General features: G+C 46.9%; 1 protein-coding gene across 2 annotated transcripts in view; it reads left to right on the forward strand.

Annotated features, from left to right (window-relative positions):
• The window catches only part of rimbp2b (RIMS binding protein 2b), a 275,923-nt gene that overhangs the window by 201,081 nt on the left and 55,940 nt on the right, over positions 1-18,902 (forward strand). Inside the window, exons 8-9 of one of the 2 annotated variants that reach the window (XM_068006203.1) lie at positions 5,549-5,750; positions 15,962-16,113. In XM_068006203.1, the coding sequence (XP_067862304.1) occupies positions 5,549-5,750; positions 15,962-16,113 (354 nt within the window). Of the gene's footprint in view, positions 1-5,094; positions 5,751-15,961; positions 16,114-18,902 lie in introns of those variants that run through there. The other variant, XM_068006202.1, reaches the window with a different exon arrangement.

Genomic DNA, 18,902 nt, shown 5'->3' on the forward strand with positions numbered 1-18,902 from the left:
ACTCACCCCATTATAAAACTCCCCCGTTATAAACTCACCCCATTATTAAACACCCCGTAATAAACTCACCCCATTATAAAACACACACTTAATAAACTCACCCCATTATAAAACTTCTCCGTAATAAACTCACCCCATTATAAAACACCCCCTAATAAACTCACCCCATTATAAAACACCCACTTAATAAACTCACCCCATTATAAAACTCCCCCGTAATAATATTACCCCATTATAAAACACCCCCCTAATAAACTCACCCCATTATAAAACACCCACTTAATAAACTCACCCCATTATAAAACTCCCCCGTAATAAACTCACCCCATTATAAAACTCCCCCGTAATAAACTCACCCCATTATAAAACACCCACTTAATAAACTCACCCCATTATAAAACACCCACTTAATAAACTCACCCCATTATAAAACTCCCCCGTAATAAACTCACCCCATTATAAAACTCCCCCGTAATAAACTCACCCCATTATAAAACACCCACTTAACAAACTCACCCCATTATAAAACTTCACCGTAATAAACTCACCCCATTATAAAACACCCCCTAATAAACTCACCCCATTATAAAACATCCACTTAATAAACTCACCCCATTATAAAACTCCCTCATAATAATCTCACCCCATTATTAAACTCCCCCGTTATAAACTCACCCCATTATAAAACTCCCCCGTAATAAACTCACCCCATTATAAAACTCCCCCATAATAATCTCACCCCATTATTAAACTCCCCCATAATAAACTCACCCCATTATAAAACACCCCCGAATAAACTCACCCCATTATAAAACACCCCCGTAATAAACTCACCCCATTATAAAACACCCCGTAATAAACTCACCCCATTATAAAACACCCCCCTAATGAACTCACCCCATTATAAAACACGCACTTAATAAACTCACCCCATTATAAAACACCCCCGTAATAAACTCACGCCATTATAAAACACCCCCGTAATAAACTCACCCCATTATAAAACTCACCCTGTAATAAACTCACCCCATTATAAAACACCCACTTAATAAACTCACCCCATTATAAAACACCCACTTAATAAACTCACCCCATTATAAAACACCCCGTAATAAACTCACCCCATTATAAAACACCCCGTAATAAACTCACCCGATTATAAAACACCCCATAATAAACTCACCCCATTATAAAACACCCCCGTAATAAACTCACCCCATTATAAAACACCCCCCTAATAAACTCACCCCATTATAAAACACCCCCTAATAAACTCACCCCATTATAAAACACCCCGTAATATACTCACCCCATTATAAAACACCCCCCTAATAAACTCGCCCCATTATAAAACACCCACTCAATAAACTCACCCCATTATAAAATACCCCCTAATAAACTCACCCCATTATAAAACTCCCCCATAATAATCTCACCCCATTATTAAACTCCCCCGTTATAAACTCACCCCATTATTAAACTCCCCGTAATAAACTCACCCCATTATAAAACACCCCCCTAATAAACTCACCCCATTATAAAACACCCCCCTAATAAACTCACCCCATTATTAAACACCCCGTAATAAACTCACCCCATAAAAAACTCCCCCGTAATAAACTCACCCCATTAAAAACACCCCCGTAAGAAACTCACCCCATTATAAAACACCCCCTAATAAACTCACCCCATTATAAAACTCACCCTGTAATAAACTCACCCCATTATAAAACACCCACTTAATAAACTCACCCCATTATAAAACACCCCCTAATAAACTCACCCCATTATAAAACACCCCGTAATAAACTCACCCCATTATAAAACACCCCGTAATAAACTCACCCGATTATAAAACACCCCATAATAAACTCACCCCATTATAAAACACCCCCGTAATAAACTCACCCCATTATAAAACACCCCCCTAATAAACTCACCCCATTATAAAACACCCCCTAATAAACTCACCCCATTATAAAACACCCCGTAATAAACTCACCCCATTATAAAACACCCCCCTAATAAACTCACCCCATTATAAAACACCCACTCAATAAACTCACCCCATTATAAAATACCCCCTAATAAACTCACCCCATTATAAAACTCCCCCATAATAATCTCACCCCATTATTAAACTCCCTCCTTATAAACTCAACCCATTATTAAACTCCCCGTAATAAACTCACCCCATTATAAAACACCCCCCTAATAAACTCACCCCATTATAAAACACCCCCCTAATAAACTCACCCCATTATTAAACACCCCGTAATAAACTCACCCCATAAAAAACTCCCCCGTAATAAACTCACCCCATTATAAAACACCCCCCTAATAAACTCACCCCATTATAAAACACCCCCGTAATAAACTCACCCCATTATAAAACACCCCCCTAATAAACTCACCCCATTATAAAACACCCCCCTAATAAACTCACCCCATTATAAAACACCCCCCTAATAAACTCACCCCATTATAAAACACACACTTAATAAACTCACCCCATTATAAAACTCCCCCATAATAAACTCACCCCATTATTAAACTCCCCCGTTATAAACTCACCCCATTATTAAACTCCCCCGTTATAAACTCACCCCATTATTAAACTCCCCCGTAATAAACTCACCCCATTATAAAACACACACTTAATAAACTCACCCCATTATAAAACTTCTCCGTAATAAACTCACCCCATTATAAAACAACCCCTAATAAACTCACCCCATTATAAAACACCCCCTAATAAACTCACCCCATTATAAAATACCCACTTAATAAACTCACCCCATTATAAAACTCCCCCGTAATAAACTCACCCCATTATAAAACACCCACTTAATAAACTCACCCCATTATAAAACACACACTTAATAAACTCACCCCATTATAAAACTTCTCCGTAATAAACTCACCCCATTATAAAACACCCCCCTAATAAACTCACCCCATTATAAAACACCCCCTAATAAACTCACCCCATTATAAAACATCCACTTAATAAACTCACCCCATTATAAAACTCCCCCGTAATAAACTCACCCCATTATAAAACTCCCCCATAATAATCTCACCCCATTATTAAACTCCCCCGTAATAAACTCACCCCATTATAAAACACCCCCGAATAAACTCACCCAATTATAAAACACCCCCGTAATAAACTCACCCCATTATAAAACACCCCGTAATAAACTCACCCCATTATAAAACACCCCCCTAATGAACTCACCCCATTATAAAACACCCACTTAATAAATTCACCCCATTATAAAACTCCCCCGTAATAAACTCACCCCATTATAAAACTCCCCCTATAATAAACTCACCCCATTATAAAACTCCCCCTATAATAAACTCACCCCATTATAAAACACCCCCTAATAAACTCACCCCATTATAAAACACCCCCTAATAAACTCACCCCATTATAAAACTCCCCCTATAATAAACTCACCCCATTATAAAACTCCCCCTATAATAAACTCACCCCATTATAAAACTCCCCCTATAATAAACTCACCCCATTATAAAACACCCCCTAATAAACTCACCCCATTATAAAACACCCCGTAATAAACTCACCCCATTATAAAACACCCTCGTAAGAAACTCACCCCATTATAAAACACCCCCTAATAAACTCACCCCATTATAAAACTCACCCTGTAATAAACTCACCCCATTATAAAACACCCCCTAATAAACTCACCCCATTATAAAACTCACCCTGTAATAAACTCACCCCATTATAAAACACCCACTTAATAAATTCACCCCATTATAAAACTCCCCCGTAATAAACTCACCCCATTATAAAACTCCCCCTATAATAAACTCACCCCATTATAAAACACCCCCTAATAAACTCACCCCATTATAAAACACCCACTTAATAAACTCACCCCATTATAAAACTCCCCCGTAATAATATCACCCCATTATAAAACACCCCCCTAATAAACTCACCCCATTATAAAACACCCACTTAATAAACTCACCCCATTATAAAACTCCCCCGTAATAAACTCACCCCATTATAAAACTCCCCCGTAATAAACTCACCCCATTATAAAACACCCACTTAATAAACTCACCCCATTATAAAACACCCACTTAATAAACTCACCCCATTATAAAACTCCCCCGTAATAAACTCACCCCATTATAAAACTCCCCCGTAATAAACTCACCCCATTATAAAACACACACTTAATAAACTCACCCCATTATAAAACTCCCCCGTAATAAACTCACCCCATTATAAAACACCCCGTAATAAACTCACCCCATTATAAAACACCCACTTAATAAACTCACCCCATTATAAAACACCCACTTAATAAACTCACCCCACTATAAAACACCCACTTAATAAACTCACCCCATTATAAAACACCCACTTAATAAACTCACCCCACTATAAAACACCCCGTAACAAACTCACCTCATAACAAACTCACCCTGTAATAAACTCGCCCTCCGATAAACTCACCCTGTAATAAAACTCGCCCCATAATAAACTCATCCCGCAATAAACTTGCCCTGTGATAAACTGATCCCATAATAAACTCATCCCATAATAAACTCACCCCGTAATAAACTCGCCCCATAAGAAAGTCACCCTGTGATAAACTCACCCCGTAATAAACTCACTCTCTGATAAACTCTCCCCGTAATACACCCCCCCCCTTTATGAACTCCCCCCGTGATAAACCCACTCGTGGCGCTACTGGTCAGCGAGGGCCCTACAGGAGTGTTATTTAAAGGGCTCACCCACTCCATGCAGGTCAGGTGCTGGTTTGCCCTGTTTGGCTGCTGGTCCCACATGACCCCCGCCTGCCCCTGCCCCGTCCCCTGACCGCCCCACATCCCCAGGCACTCCAACCCCCCTCTGCGCCCCTCCCCCCCTGCGCCCCTCCCCCTCTGCGCCCCTCCCCCTCTGCGCCCCTCCCCTCCTGCGCCCCTCCCCCTCTGCGCCCCTCCCTCTATGCTCCTCCCCCTCATGCCCCTCCACCCAGGGCCCGTTTCCGGGGCGATTGAATGTCTGGGCCTCGATTGATTGTTAAGTCTGTAACTGAGCCAGGTGCTGTGATCCTGAAGGCCTTTCATCTTCAAAGTGGAGGGTTAGAGATCACCACAGGTGGACTCGCCCCCCGTCACCGTCTTTAGGGAGAGATGAAACAGACCGTTTACAGATTTAACTTTAAATAGTCTGTTGTAAAAGGAATTATGTCGGCAGGGGGGGCGGGGGCTTTGCCTGCAAATGGACTGAATTATCTTTCAGTTCAAGACTAAATTATCCACCTATCCATCACCTATCTATCACTGTAATAACCAATAAACCAGAGGGATGAGCAGGAACGGTTTACTGTGTGCTATAATCAATAATGTGAGATTAAAGAATGAAATGAGAGAACTCTCTGCCTGTGGCTCGGGCTGGGCAGTTTGTTCTGTGCCGGTGTCTGCGGAAGTGCTGAAAGTCCCTGTGTGTGTGTGTGTGTGTGTGCGTGTGCGTGTGCGTGTGTGTTTTGTGCAGGCCAAGGTGCGAGAGTTGGAGGAGAAATGTCGGAATCAGAGCGAACAGTTCAACCTCCTCTCCAGGGAGCTGGAGAAGTTCCGTCAGACCGCTGGTAAAATCGAACTCCTGAGCAATCCTTCGTCAGTCTGCGGGAGCCCAGTCTCACCCAGCAAGTCCCAGCCCGAGCTGATGAACGGATTGGCCACACCCATCACCAAAGGTAGGAGGAGCTTATTTGGAGGCAATATTTGCATCTTCATGAGGTTAACTGTCCATCTTTTGATCATCTCAAGCGGCCCTTAATGTTGAAACTGCTTCCAACTATTGAGAACAGGGCGGTGTAGGTCAACAGCGTAGATTATTCTTTTGGTTCTTGTCCCTTTCTGTCTCGGTGGCAACCCAGTGGAACTTCAGAGCTCCCAATGGATAATCTGTGATTGATGTTACACACTAGGACTGGGTTGTACATCTCACCGTCCAAGTTAATGTCTTCTGGATGCCCCACTGTAGTCCCCAGGATTACCGTCTTTCAGACGAGACGTTAAACCGAGGCCCCGTCTGCTCCCTCAGGTGGACGTAAAAGATCCCACGGCCCTCACTGAAAGAAGAGCAGGGGGGAGTTCTCCCCGGTGTCCTGGGCCAATATTTATCCCTCAACCAACATCACTAAAAAAAAAACAGATTATCTGGTCATTTATCTCATTGCTGTTTGTGGGATCTTGCTGTGCGCAAATTGGCTGCCATGTTTCCTACATTACAACAGTGAGTTCAAAAGTACTTCATTGGCTGTAAAGTGCTTTAGGACATCCTGAGGTTGTGAAAGGCGCTATAAAAATGCAAATTCTCTCTTTCTTACTGATTTCCTTTATGAGAGTTAATCTAAGTAAAATGAAATTACTCTATCAGTACGTGGCTTTTAGTCACTGATTCCTTCCCCAGTCATGAATTGTCCACCGCAGACTTGCAGAGGGATGGAGGGAGTGAGGTCACTCCACTCTTGCCCACCGACTAGGAGCCCTGTGAGAATGTCATTCTCCTCTCCTCCTGGTCGAAAAGAGAAGGGAGGAAATAAAAGAATCAAAATGTGATGTGATGGGATGGGATGTGATGGGATGGGATGGGATGGGATGGGATGGGATGGGATGGGATGTGATGGGATGGGATGGGATGGGATGTGATGTGATGGGATGGGATGGGATGTGATGTGATGTGATGGGATGGGATGTGATGTGATGGGATGTGATGGGATGGGATGTGATGGGATGGGATGGGATGGGATGTGATGTGATGTGATGGGATGGGATGTGATGTGATGGGATGTGATGGGATGGGATGTGATGTGATGGGATGGGATGTGATGGGATGGGATGGGATGTGATGGGATGGGATGGGATGGGATGTGATGTGATGTGATGGGATGGGATGTGATGTGATGGGATGTGATGGGATGGGATGTGATGTGATGGGATGGGATGGGATGTGATGTGATGGGATGGGATGGGATGGGATGGGATGTGATGTGATGTGATGGGATGGGATGGGATGTGATGGGATGGGATGGGATGGGATGTGATGGGATGGGATAGGATGTGATGGGATGGGATGGGATGGGATGTGATGGGATGTGATGGGATGGGATGTGATGGGATGGGATAGGATGTGATGGGATGGGATGGGATGGGATGTGATGGGATGGGATGGGATGGGATAGGATGTGATGGGATGGGATGGGATGTGATGGGATGGGATGGGATGGGATGTGATGTGATGTGATGGGATGGGATGTGATGTGATGTGATGTGATGTGATAGGATGTGATGGGATGGGATGGGATGGGATGGGATGTGATGGGATGGGATGGGATGGGATGGGATGGGATGTGATGGGATGGGATGTGATGGGATGGGATGGGATGGGATGGGATGGGATGGGATGTGATGGGATGGGATGGGATGGGATGGGATGTGATGGGATGGGATGGGATGTGATGGGATGGGATGGGATGGGATGGGATGTGATGGGATGGGATGGGATGGGATGGGATGGGATGTGATGTGATGTGATGGGATGGGATGGGATGTGATGGGATGGGATGGGATGTGATGGGATGTGATGGGATGGGATGGGATGTGATGGGATGGGATGGGATGGGATGGGATGTGATGGGATGGGATGTGATGGGATGTGATGGGATGGGATGGGATGGGATGTGATGGGATGGGATGGGATGGGATGTGATGTGATGTGATGGGATGGGATGTGATGTGATGTGATGTGATGTGATGGGATGGGATGTGATGGGATGGGATGGGATGGGATGTGATGGGATGTGATGGGATGGGATGTGATGGGATGGGATGTGATAGGATGGGATAGGATGTGATGGGATGGGATGGGATGGGATGGGATGTGATGTGATGGGATGGGATGGGATGTGATGGGATGGGATGGGATGTGATGGGATGTGATGGGATGGGATAGGATGGGATGGGATGTGATGGGATGGGATGGGATGGGATGGGATGGGATGTGATGGGATGGGATGTGATGGGATGTGATGGGATGGGATGGGATGGGATGTGATGGGATGTGATGGGATGTGATGGGATGTGATGGGATGGGATAGGATGTGATGGGATGGGATGGGATGGGATGTGATGGGATGGGATAGGATGTGATGGGATGGGATGGGATGGGATGTGATGGGATGTGATGGGATGGGATAGGATGTGATGGGATGGGATGGGATGGGATGTGATGGGATGGGATGTGATGGGATGGGATGGGATGTGATGGGATGGGATGTGATGGGATGGGATGTGATGGGATGGGATGTGATGGGATGGGATGGGATGGACACCTCTTCACGTGATCAGTGCTGAGGGATCGGAGTGTCACATGCCTTGGTCTCTCTGACGGGCGATCAGTTGGGTCTCATTCTGGGTCTGAGGGCTCGATTTTAACTCCCGGGAGGGAATGCGGGCCTAGTGAGCGGCTGGGCCCATCTGGGAGTAGGTAACAGGCAGGCTCGCCCGATTATAACAGCCGGGCCTCATTAACATCGCCCTGGCTGAGTCCTCTTGACCAAAAAAAATGGCCGAAATATTGGCAGGGGTCGGCTGACCCGCTGTTTAAATTGCACGGCCCGGGGGAACCAGGAGAAACTGTTCCCCGACACAAGGTGAATCTTCAGGGAAGGGAACCCCTATCTGGGGGGGAGCGGGGGTGAGGGGTGGGCGTGCCAAAGTGCAGGCCCAAGGCCTCCGTGTGGGGCCCGGAGAAATGCTCCTGACCCCGGCTTCTGGCGGGTTTGGCCTGATGTGGAAACCGACCCAGCTTCCCCCGCGCTCAGGCCTCGAGCTAAAGTAGCAGAGCAGGCCCCAATGACATCATCAGAACCCGATCTGCAGATTTCTTTATTCTCTGGATGTGGGCGTCGCTGGCGAGGCCGGCATTTATTGCCCGTCCCTAGTTGCCCCTTGAGAAGGTGGTGGTGAGCCGCCTTCTTGAACTGAAGCGGTTTGATACAACTGAGGGCAGTTAAGAGTCAACCACGTTGGTGTGGGGTCTGGAGTCACATATAGGCCCAGACCGGGTAAGGACGGCAGGTTTCCTTCCCTAAAAGGACATCCGTGAACCAGTTGGGTTTTTACAACAATCCGACAGCTTCACGGTCACTTTTACTGAGACCAGGTTTTTATTTCCAGATTTTGTTAAACTGAATTTAAATTCTCAAACTGCCCTCGATGGGATTTGAACTCACGATCTCTGGATTATTAGTCCAGTAACAGAACCACTGCACTAACCGCGCCCAATATACCCAGTCTATTTAAAGAAGGACCCCATCAGCTTGGGACAGGTGTCGGTGCCACCTTCAATTTAAAATCACTGTTGGTCACATTGGGGCAGGAACCCAGTGTAACTCCCTCCCACCCTGCTCTGTATTAAAGTTCCCCATTGGGTTTTGATGGAGTAGATGGGGAGAAGCTGTTTCCAGTGGCGGGGGGGTCGGTAACCAGAGGACACAGATTTAAGGTAATTAGCAAAAAAAAATCCATGGGGAGGAGATGAGGAGAATTTTTTTTACGCAGCGAGTTGTTCTGATCTGGAATGCGCTGCCTGAAAGGGCGGTGGAAGCAGATTCAATAATAACTTTCAAAAGGGAATTGGATAAATACTTGAAGGGGAGACATTTAGAGGGCTATGGGGAAAGAGCAGGGGGTGTGGGACTAATTGGAAACTTCTTTCAAAGAGCCGGCACAGGTACAGTGGGCCGAATGGCCTCCTTCTGTGCTGCATCATTCTATGATTCTACCAACTGAGCCAAGCTGACACTCTTAAATTACAAAAGATGAGACCTGAATTGTCAGGACCCAGAAATCCAGGTAAGAGAGAAGGTAGCGGTTTCAGAGGACGAGGACTTTGCATTCTTTTCTATTTTCCATTTACACAGGACCAGGAGGGGGCCAATCAGCCCTCGAGCCTGTTCCGCCTTTCAATTAGGTCATAGCTGATCTGTACATAAACTCCATTTACCCACCTTGGCCCCATAATCCTCGATGCCCTTTACCCAACTCAATGACCTTCGGGGCCTTTCCTGATACCTCATTTGGCTCGCGACTATTGAATCCCACTGAGGCCATAACAGGGCAGGTTAGGTGGAATTCCTGGCGCATCCCAGGAAATCCCCACATTCCCCATCGACGTAGGACTGGGTTAGCAGAGGATTTGCCCAGACCAGCTCCCCGCCCCAAACCCCCATCCCCGATCGAAAACATGGGGCTGAATCCCAGGCAGAACCTGCCCGATTTTCCAACTCCAGGTCCAGGAATTCCGCTGGGATTGGACCATTGGCTCCAATCAGAATTCCCGTCCACGGGAAAAGAGCAAGTTGTGTTAAAGAGCACAGTGTGTTCGAGCAATAAGCGTGAATCAGGTGTCAGAAAAAAAACAGAAACTGCGTCAGCACAAAGCCTCTGGATAGTCTGATCACTGATCTTTTGTTTATTTGGTGATTGGAGAAAGTTGTCAGTTCATTTATAAAAAAAACACTCAGTGAACGCAAAATGAGTTGGTGCTGGAGCAGGACCCCAGTATATTATTAAACGGCAGAGATATCACAGGGATGAATCTGTCACTTCACCATAGCAGGAATCGACGTGATTAATCTTATTCACTGCGACACCCGTACTGGTGTCAATAAACTTAAAGCTGCCGGGTTCTCAAATTAAAATTGCGCTGGGAAAATGAATCAGGCTGGCATGTGCAATCTCAGGCTCTAATGGTGTCCCATCAATTCCTGCTTCACAGAATTCTTTGACAACTTCAAATTCGGTGCTGCCTTCTTCATGTAAACCAGAAAGTGCGGGAAATAAATATCCAACACTTTGTCGCTCCTTTAAAAATGCCCAACAGAGGGTGAAGATCTCTGCGCTCCTCCAATTCTGGCCTCTTGCGCATCCCCGATTTTCACTCCACCATTGGCGGCCTGGGCCCTAAGCTCTGGAATTCCCTCCCTAAACCTCTCCGCCTCTCTCTCCTCCTCTCCGCCTCTCTCTCCTCCTTTAAGACGCTCCTTAAAACCTACCTCTTTGACCGAGCTTTTGGTCACCTGTCCTAATATCTCCTTATGTGGCTCGGTGTCAAATTTTGTTTGATAATCGCTCCTGTGAAGCACCTTGGGACGTTTCACTACGTTAAAGGTGCTATATAAATGCGATTCATTGTACACATTGCCCATCAATGTGTAATAACATCTTAGGACGATTGTTGCAGGTGAAACCTGAGTGATGAGGTGATGCCAATTCAGGAAGCACGGTGTAGATGGAAATATAAAATGGGACCATTGACAATCTCCGCTCTGCACAGCGCTGCTATTGAAAGGACACAGCAGCGAGCAACCTGAACGATTGATCGAGGGGATGGAGGGATTGGGTTATGAGGAGCGATGATGTAAATTGGGCACGGAAAAGAGAAGGTGGGGAGGGGATACGATCGCTGGGTTTAGGATTCTAAAGGGACTGGATAATGTTGACCGAGACAAACTGTTTCACCTTGTCCAGGACAGTAGAACCAGAGGACACGGCCTGTGCTTGGAGGGGGGTCAATTCAAAACTATTCAGGTGAAACATTGGCCTCGATATTAAGCCCCCCAAAGACGGGTAGGAGAGGGTCGAGGTGGGCGGGGGGAGCTAAACCCTTAAATGCGCAAAATGCGACCCTAACCCATGGAGCACGGGCCCGTGGGTATTTTTACGGTGACGGGGTTACAAGTTTTTGGAGAGTTGTGCTGGGGAGAGGCGGCTCCGTCATTAACACATTTAAACCGGGCTCTCACCGTGTGACTGGGAGCCCGCAGTGAAATTCCCTGCTGCTGCGGGGGTTTCCCAGGGTCGGGAATCTCGGTGGTGATCGGGAGGCTGGAGCTGTCGGCTCCGCAGGGTAAGTGACTCTTTCTACACTCCTTGTGGGCCAGGAGGAGCAGGAGTGCTTCCCCCCTCCCAGGCCCCCGCCCCCCCCCCGCCGATCGCAGCCTCTCCCCGCCCCCCCCCCCCCACCCCCCTCCCGATTGCCGAGGACTGCCCCCCGACTGCGACCTCTCGCCGGGCCGGCCTGTCCATTTGTCCGGCTGTCGGGCAGCAAACAGATCTGAAAAATGATAATGAGGTCCTGCCGTTAAGTTTGGCAGAATCCGCGCGTCCCCAACCTTGCCGGGTTCCTCAGCCACCTCTGGACCCTCCACCCGCCCCCAAACGCTCCCCCTCCCCCGCATCCTCCCTTCTCCCCCGCTCCCTCCCCCCTACACCGTCCTCCCTCCCTCGGTCCCTCCCCGGACCTTCCCTCACTCACTCCCTCCCCCCTACACCCTCCTCCCTGCCCCCCATCTTCACTTCCTCCCTCGCTCCCTCCCCCCCTCCTCCTCCCTCCCCCAGTCCCCCCCCGAACCTTCCCTCACTCACTCCCTCCCCCTCCATCTTCACTTCCTCCCTCACTCCCTCCCCCTCTCCTACACCCTCCCCCGGTCCCTCCCCACCTCCCCGTAAATATCGGGGTGAGTGGTCAATCTGTGGATCAGGCTCCCTGGGGAGACGGTGAAGCAGGTCAGCATCGATTCACTCAAATGCAAATCAGATCAGAAAATGACATGTTGGGAGACGGTATTTGAGGGATTTGAGACAGGACAGCTGGTGAGTGTGACAGGTTTGGGGGAGCAGGGATGGACCGAGGGCTTTTCTTGTCCAGCGATTCCCATGGCCCCATATTCACATCTCACTGACAGCACAGCCAAGATAGGGAACTCACTGTTCATCTTTTGATTTTAATGTCCATAATTTAACGCGCATCAAGGTAGATAAATCTCCGGGACCTGATGAAATGTATCCCAGGACGTTATGGGAGGTTAGGGAGGAAATTGCGGGTCCCCTAGCAGAGATATTTGAATCATCCACCGCTACAGGTGAGGTGCCTGAAGATTGGAGGGTAGCAAATGTTGTGCCTTTGTTTAAGAAGGGCGGCAGGGAAAAGCCTGGGAACTACAGACCAGTGAGCCTGACATCTGTAGTGGGTAAGTTGTTAGAGGGTATTCTGAGGGACAGAATCTACAGGCATTTGGAGAGGCAGGGACTAATTAGGAACAGTCAGCATGGTTTTGTGAGAGGAAAATCATGTCTCACGAATTTGATTGAGTTTTTTGAAGGGGTAACCAAGAAGATAGATGAGGGCTGTGCAGTAGACGTGGTCTACATGGACTTCAGCAAAGCATTTGACAAGGTACCGCATGGTAGGTTGTTACATAAGGTTAAATCTCATGGGATCCAAGGTGAGGTAGCCAATTGGATACAAAATTGGCTTGACGACAGAAGACAGAGGGTGGTTGTCGAGGGTTGTTTTTCAAACTGGATGCCTGTGTCCAGCGGTGTGCCTCAGGGATCGGTGCTGGGTCCGCTGTTATTTGTTATTTATATTAATGATTTGGATGAGAATTTAGGAGGCATGGTTAGTAAGTTTGCAGATGACACCAAGATTGGTGGCATTGTGGACAGTGAAAAAGGTTATCTAGGATTGCAACGGGATCTTGATAAATTGGGCCAGTGGGCCGATGAATGGCAGATGGAGTTTAATTTAGATAAATGTGAGGTGATGCATTTTGGTAGATCGAATCGGGCCAGGACCTACTCCGTTAATGGTAGGGCGTTGGGGAGAGTTATAGAACAAAGAGATCTAGGAGTACAGATTCATAGCTCCTTGAAAGTGGAGTCACAGGTGGATAGGGTGGTGAAGAAGGCATTCAGCATGCTTGGTTTCATTGGTCAGAACATTGAATGCAGGAGTTGGGATGTCTTGTTGAAGTTGTACAGGGCATTGGTGAGGCCACACTTGGAGTACTGTGTACAGTTCTGGTCACCCTATTATAGAAAGGATATCATTAAACTAGAAAGAGTGCAGAAAAGATTTACTAGGATGCTACCGGGACTTGATGGTTTGACTTACAGGGAGAGGTTAGACAGACTGGGACTTTATTCCCTGGAGAGTAGGAGGTTAAGGGGTGATCTTATAGAAGTCTATAAAATAATGAGGGGCACAGATAAGGTCGATAGTCAAAATCTTTTCCCAAAGGTAGGGGAGTCTATAACGAGGGGGCACAGATTTAAGGTGAGAGGGGAGAGATACAAAAGGATCCAGAGGGGCAATTTTTTCACTCAAAGGGTGGTGAGTGTCTGGAACGAGCTGCCAGAGGCAGTAGTAGAGGCGGGTACAATTTTGTCTTTTAAAAAGCATTTGGACAGTTACATGGGGAAGATGGGTATCGAGGGATATGGGCCAAGTGCAGGCAATTGGGACTAGCTTAGTGGTATAAACTGGGCGACATGGACATGTTGGGCCGAAGGGCCTGTTTCCATGTTGTAACTTCTATGATTCTATGATAATTACTCTTGGTAATGGAGGCCTTGATATGATTTATATCTAGTGATGAATTAAACAGTAGAACCCAAGCCAAAAGTGAACTAGTAATGGAAAAACAGGGAAACCCACCATCATAGAGGCAACATTTTGCAGCATTCCACCCAGCCATTGAAGGGGTCAGTTAGGGGTCAGAGAGGTACAGCGACCATATTCCAAGTGGATCATGAGCTTAGCCTGTGGGTGACTGGAAAATGCCATTCTCAACATTTAACGGTAACTGCCCACATCTCCCTATTCTCTGTCAACTGTATTCTTGCCCTGAGCTTTGGATTGGCAATGAAGAAATTTGCTTCTGCTGTCTTGCGTGCAAGGAGAGTTTGGGGTCTATAATGTTTCATAGAAAAATATCCAAGTTCGGAGGTTCCTGTCTCCGCCCCTGCCTCAGCTCATCTACTGCTGAAACCCTCATCCATGCCTTTGTTACTTCCAAACTCGACTATTCCAATGCTCTCCTGGCCGGCCTCCCATCTTCCACCCTCCGTAAATTTGAGCTCATCCAAAACTCTGCTGCCCCCGTATCCTAACTCGCACCAAGTCCCGTTCACCCATCACCCCCTGTGCTCTCTGACCTACATTGGCTCCCGGTCCAGCAACGCCTCGATTTTAAAATTCTCATCCTTGTTATCAAACCCCTCCGTGGCCTCGCCCCCTCCCTATCTCTGTAACCTCCTCCAGCCCTACGACCCTCCGAGATCTCTGCGCTCCTCCAATTCTGGCCTCTTGTGCATCCCCGATTTTAATCGCTCCACCATTGGCGGCCGTGCCTTCAGCTGCTTAGGCCCTAAGCTCTGGAATTCCCTCCCTAAACCTCTCCGCCTCTCTCTTCTCCTTTAAGACTCTCCTTAAAACCTCCCTCTTTGACCAAGCTTTTGGTCACCTGTCCTAATATCTCCTTATGTGGTTCGGCGTCAAATTTTGTTTGATAATCGCTCCTGTGAAGCACCTTGGGACGTTTTACTGCATTAAAGGCGCTATATAAATGCAAGTTGTTGTTGAGGTTAAGAAGCTAAGTGTTAGATATGTTTGAACTAATACGGTATTTCTCGAATCAGTTGAGAATAAATTACCATTGACATTTTCTACTCAAGATTAACTCTGAGCAAATCAATACTGAGCATCAAAACTGCACTGTAGATTGACGCTTGACTTGACTGAAATAATTGGGATGTAGTCTGGAACCAAAAAGGGACTGAGATAGGCCCGGCTTAGTCCTCTTGTATGAAATGGTCTTGATCTTAACACAGACCTGGCTGAACAACTTGCAGTAGGATTAGTCGAGAACTACAGTTGCATGTGTCGGTGGAATTTTTCAGATCACAGCATGGTTTAAAAAATACAAATACAGACTTAGACCTCAGGCTGCTTCTGTCTGCTGTGAGTTTTCTGTTACTGTGAACCAGTGAGATAGACGACTCTTCAGTCAATCTCAGGACCAATCGCTGCTTCTTCTTTTTGCTCTACTTTCAGGCAATGAAAGTTCTTCTGGTAACAGATCAGTGATTGCCGAGTATATCAGACCCCTACCGATGTCTGGTGGAAAACCAGAGCTCCTTTCTGTCAAACCTACTTTCCTGTCGAGGTCGCGGCCCAGCAACCAGAGGCTGGGCTACCTCTCCGAGGTCAGTCGGTCTTACGTTACTCGATAACGTGTCATTGTTTAAGAGACAAAAGAAAGATCAAAACTCACGCCATTGTGTAAAATCGACTCTCATGACGGTTAAAGTAACTCTCATCGTTCTGCACATTGACGAACCCAACTAATCGTCACCAATTTTGGAGATTTTTTTTTTGCTAACATTTAATTCTTAACCAATAGTTTCCTGGCAATCATTCCGCTGTTTCCTAGCAATGACCCTTGAACCCATCATTATATGTTGCATAGAATTACATGGGATTTACGACACAGAAACAGGCCATTCGGCCCAACAGGTCTCTGCTGGAGTTTATGCTTCACAAGAGCCTCCTCCCAACTTACTTCATCTCACTCTATCAGCATAACCTTCTAGGTAGTGGGTCCCATACCCTAAACCCATTGTGGGAGAACATTCCCTCGAACTCTCCCCATGCTTTCAGTGCTCAATCTAAATTCGTACCAACTAACGTAGCATCACATCTGAAACATTAACCCATTGGTCTCCTTCAGCTGATCAGTTCACCTGAGCAGTTCCAACATTTTGTTTTTATTTTGAATTCCCAGCATGTGCCTTTTTTAAAATGTATTTATTTGGTTCTTTTGGGGGTTATTTAGTCCAGAGTTGGTATTCTGCAGTGTTTGTGACTCCGTATAGTTCTTATTATTGACTGCGGGACGTTAAAGGAGCTCTCACAGTTGTCAGGAATGAGACGCGTGACGTTAGTGTCATGTGACATTAAGAGACAGTTTTTACTGGGGTTTCCCATATTAAATATCTGAGAAACTAGTTGGTCCTAAATAGCAAAACCTGCATTAAATGCTCTCTGTAACATGCTTGGGGGGTTGTTTTAATTTTTGAGGGTATCGATCAGCCCCCTCTTCTGATTTTCAATCTGATTGAGGGCAGTGGGGAGAGGGGTGTAACAGGCAGCAAATCGGATAGTCCCTGTTTTACACCATCACCAAAAGTTAATTACCCCACATGGTGTTCCATTCACAAAAGGAGAATTTTATAATGTAGTTTCCTACATTACAACAGTGACTACACTTCAAAAAAGTACTTCATTGGCTGTAAAGCGCTTTGGGACGTCCTGAGGTTGTGTGAAAGACGGTGTATAATCCAAGTCTTTGGCCCCAATATTTACAGGGGGGAGAGGGAGCTCGTAGCAGTTGGGAAACCCGGAGATACGGCTCCCCCGGAGGCTCTGCCGAATTTAATGGCACGGCTTGATTTAAATTTTTTGACTCTGTTTCCCGACTGGCAGCCGGCCAGATTGAGAGACTGTCTGGCTGTCGGGAGTGGAGAGGAGGGAGGGGGAGATCATGGGTGGGGAGGACATTGGTTGGGGGGGGTGGGTCCGATCGCAGGGGGGGGTGGTCAGCAGATCGTGGGGTGGGGGGGGGAAGCAGGTTAGCTTGAGGGGTCCGCGGGAAACATTCCTACTCCTCCTGGCCCACCAGCAGTGCTGGAAAGGCGTTAGGGTAGATTTTCACCGTGTGTTATACTACCCATGTGACTTAGGCGCCAGCCGTGTCTCAGTGGGTCGCACTCTCGCCTCTGAATCAGAAGATGATGAGTTCAAGTCCCACTCCAGAGACTTGAGTACAAAAATGCAGGCTGACACTCCCAGTGCAGTACTGAGGGAGCGCTGCACTGTCGGAGGTGCCGTCTTTCAGATAAGACATTAAACCGAGGCCCCGTCTGCCCTCTCGGGTGGACGTAAAAGATCCCGCAGCACAGCAGAGTTCTCCCCGGTGCCCAACCAACTAAAACAGATTATCTGATTGTGGGATCTTGCTGTGCGCACATTGGCTGCCACGTTTCCTACATTACAACAGTGACTGCACTTCAAAAGTACTTCATTCACTGTAAAGCATTTTGGGACCTCCAGAGGTCATGTAAGGCACTACATAAATGCAAGTCCTTTCATTTTCTTACACCAATTCTGTTGAGCAAACATCTGGATTTGACCTTCCAGGTGTGTAATGGGCTCCTAATTGCAGTTTTCAGCAGATTTGGAGAATAATGGATTACCCCCTTTTCACGAGCTGGCCCACCACAATCGAACAAACCAGCAACTGTAGTTGCTTTTATAAAGCTCCTCTCATAACCTTAAAATGTCTCAAAGCATTTTACAGCCAATTAAGTACTTTTGAAGTGAGGTCACTGTTGTAATGTCGAAAAACAGCAAAATCTGTCGGGAAATTTGCGCACAGCAAGATCCCACACTTTCAGCCCCGAGATTGCCGAGACCAGTATCTTGGGGTAACCCAGCAGGAGGGAATCCTCCCAGAAATCATCAGTAACTCACAGTTTGCCCCGGGGATAAAACCAACAGCAGTTTCTAGGCTGCTGAATTCAAAGTATTCCCCGAAGGATTGGAAATGACAGTTGAGTTTTCAGTCACCACCTCACGGCCCGGCCCACTCTCTGTCCTTAGTGCTCTCTGTACATGTGGTGGTTTGATGACTCACTGTGGGTGGGTTACCATTCTACAGAGAGTAGCACCAGAAGGCAAGATGACAGATAACTAATGCCTTTTGAGTGAACTATCAGTTATCACCATCGAGCAGTTTAATCCCCAGGCACTTTCTTGCTTAAATGTGAGAGCCTGGAATCCCCAGGGAGTAGAACCACTGGTGACACTTTGAGAATTTCCCTTCCCACAAGACAAATGAAGGTTTGCTGTGTAGATGAAGGGAAATTGTCAAAATACCCCAAGTAATAAACGTCTCATAAACTGGCAGTCTGAGGAGCAGGGCTGTTTTATAACT

The sequence above is a fragment of the Heptranchias perlo genome, chromosome 25, assembly GCF_035084215.1.
Source record: "Heptranchias perlo isolate sHepPer1 chromosome 25, sHepPer1.hap1, whole genome shotgun sequence".
In the NCBI taxonomy this organism is placed as follows: Eukaryota; Metazoa; Chordata; class Chondrichthyes; order Hexanchiformes; family Hexanchidae; genus Heptranchias; species Heptranchias perlo.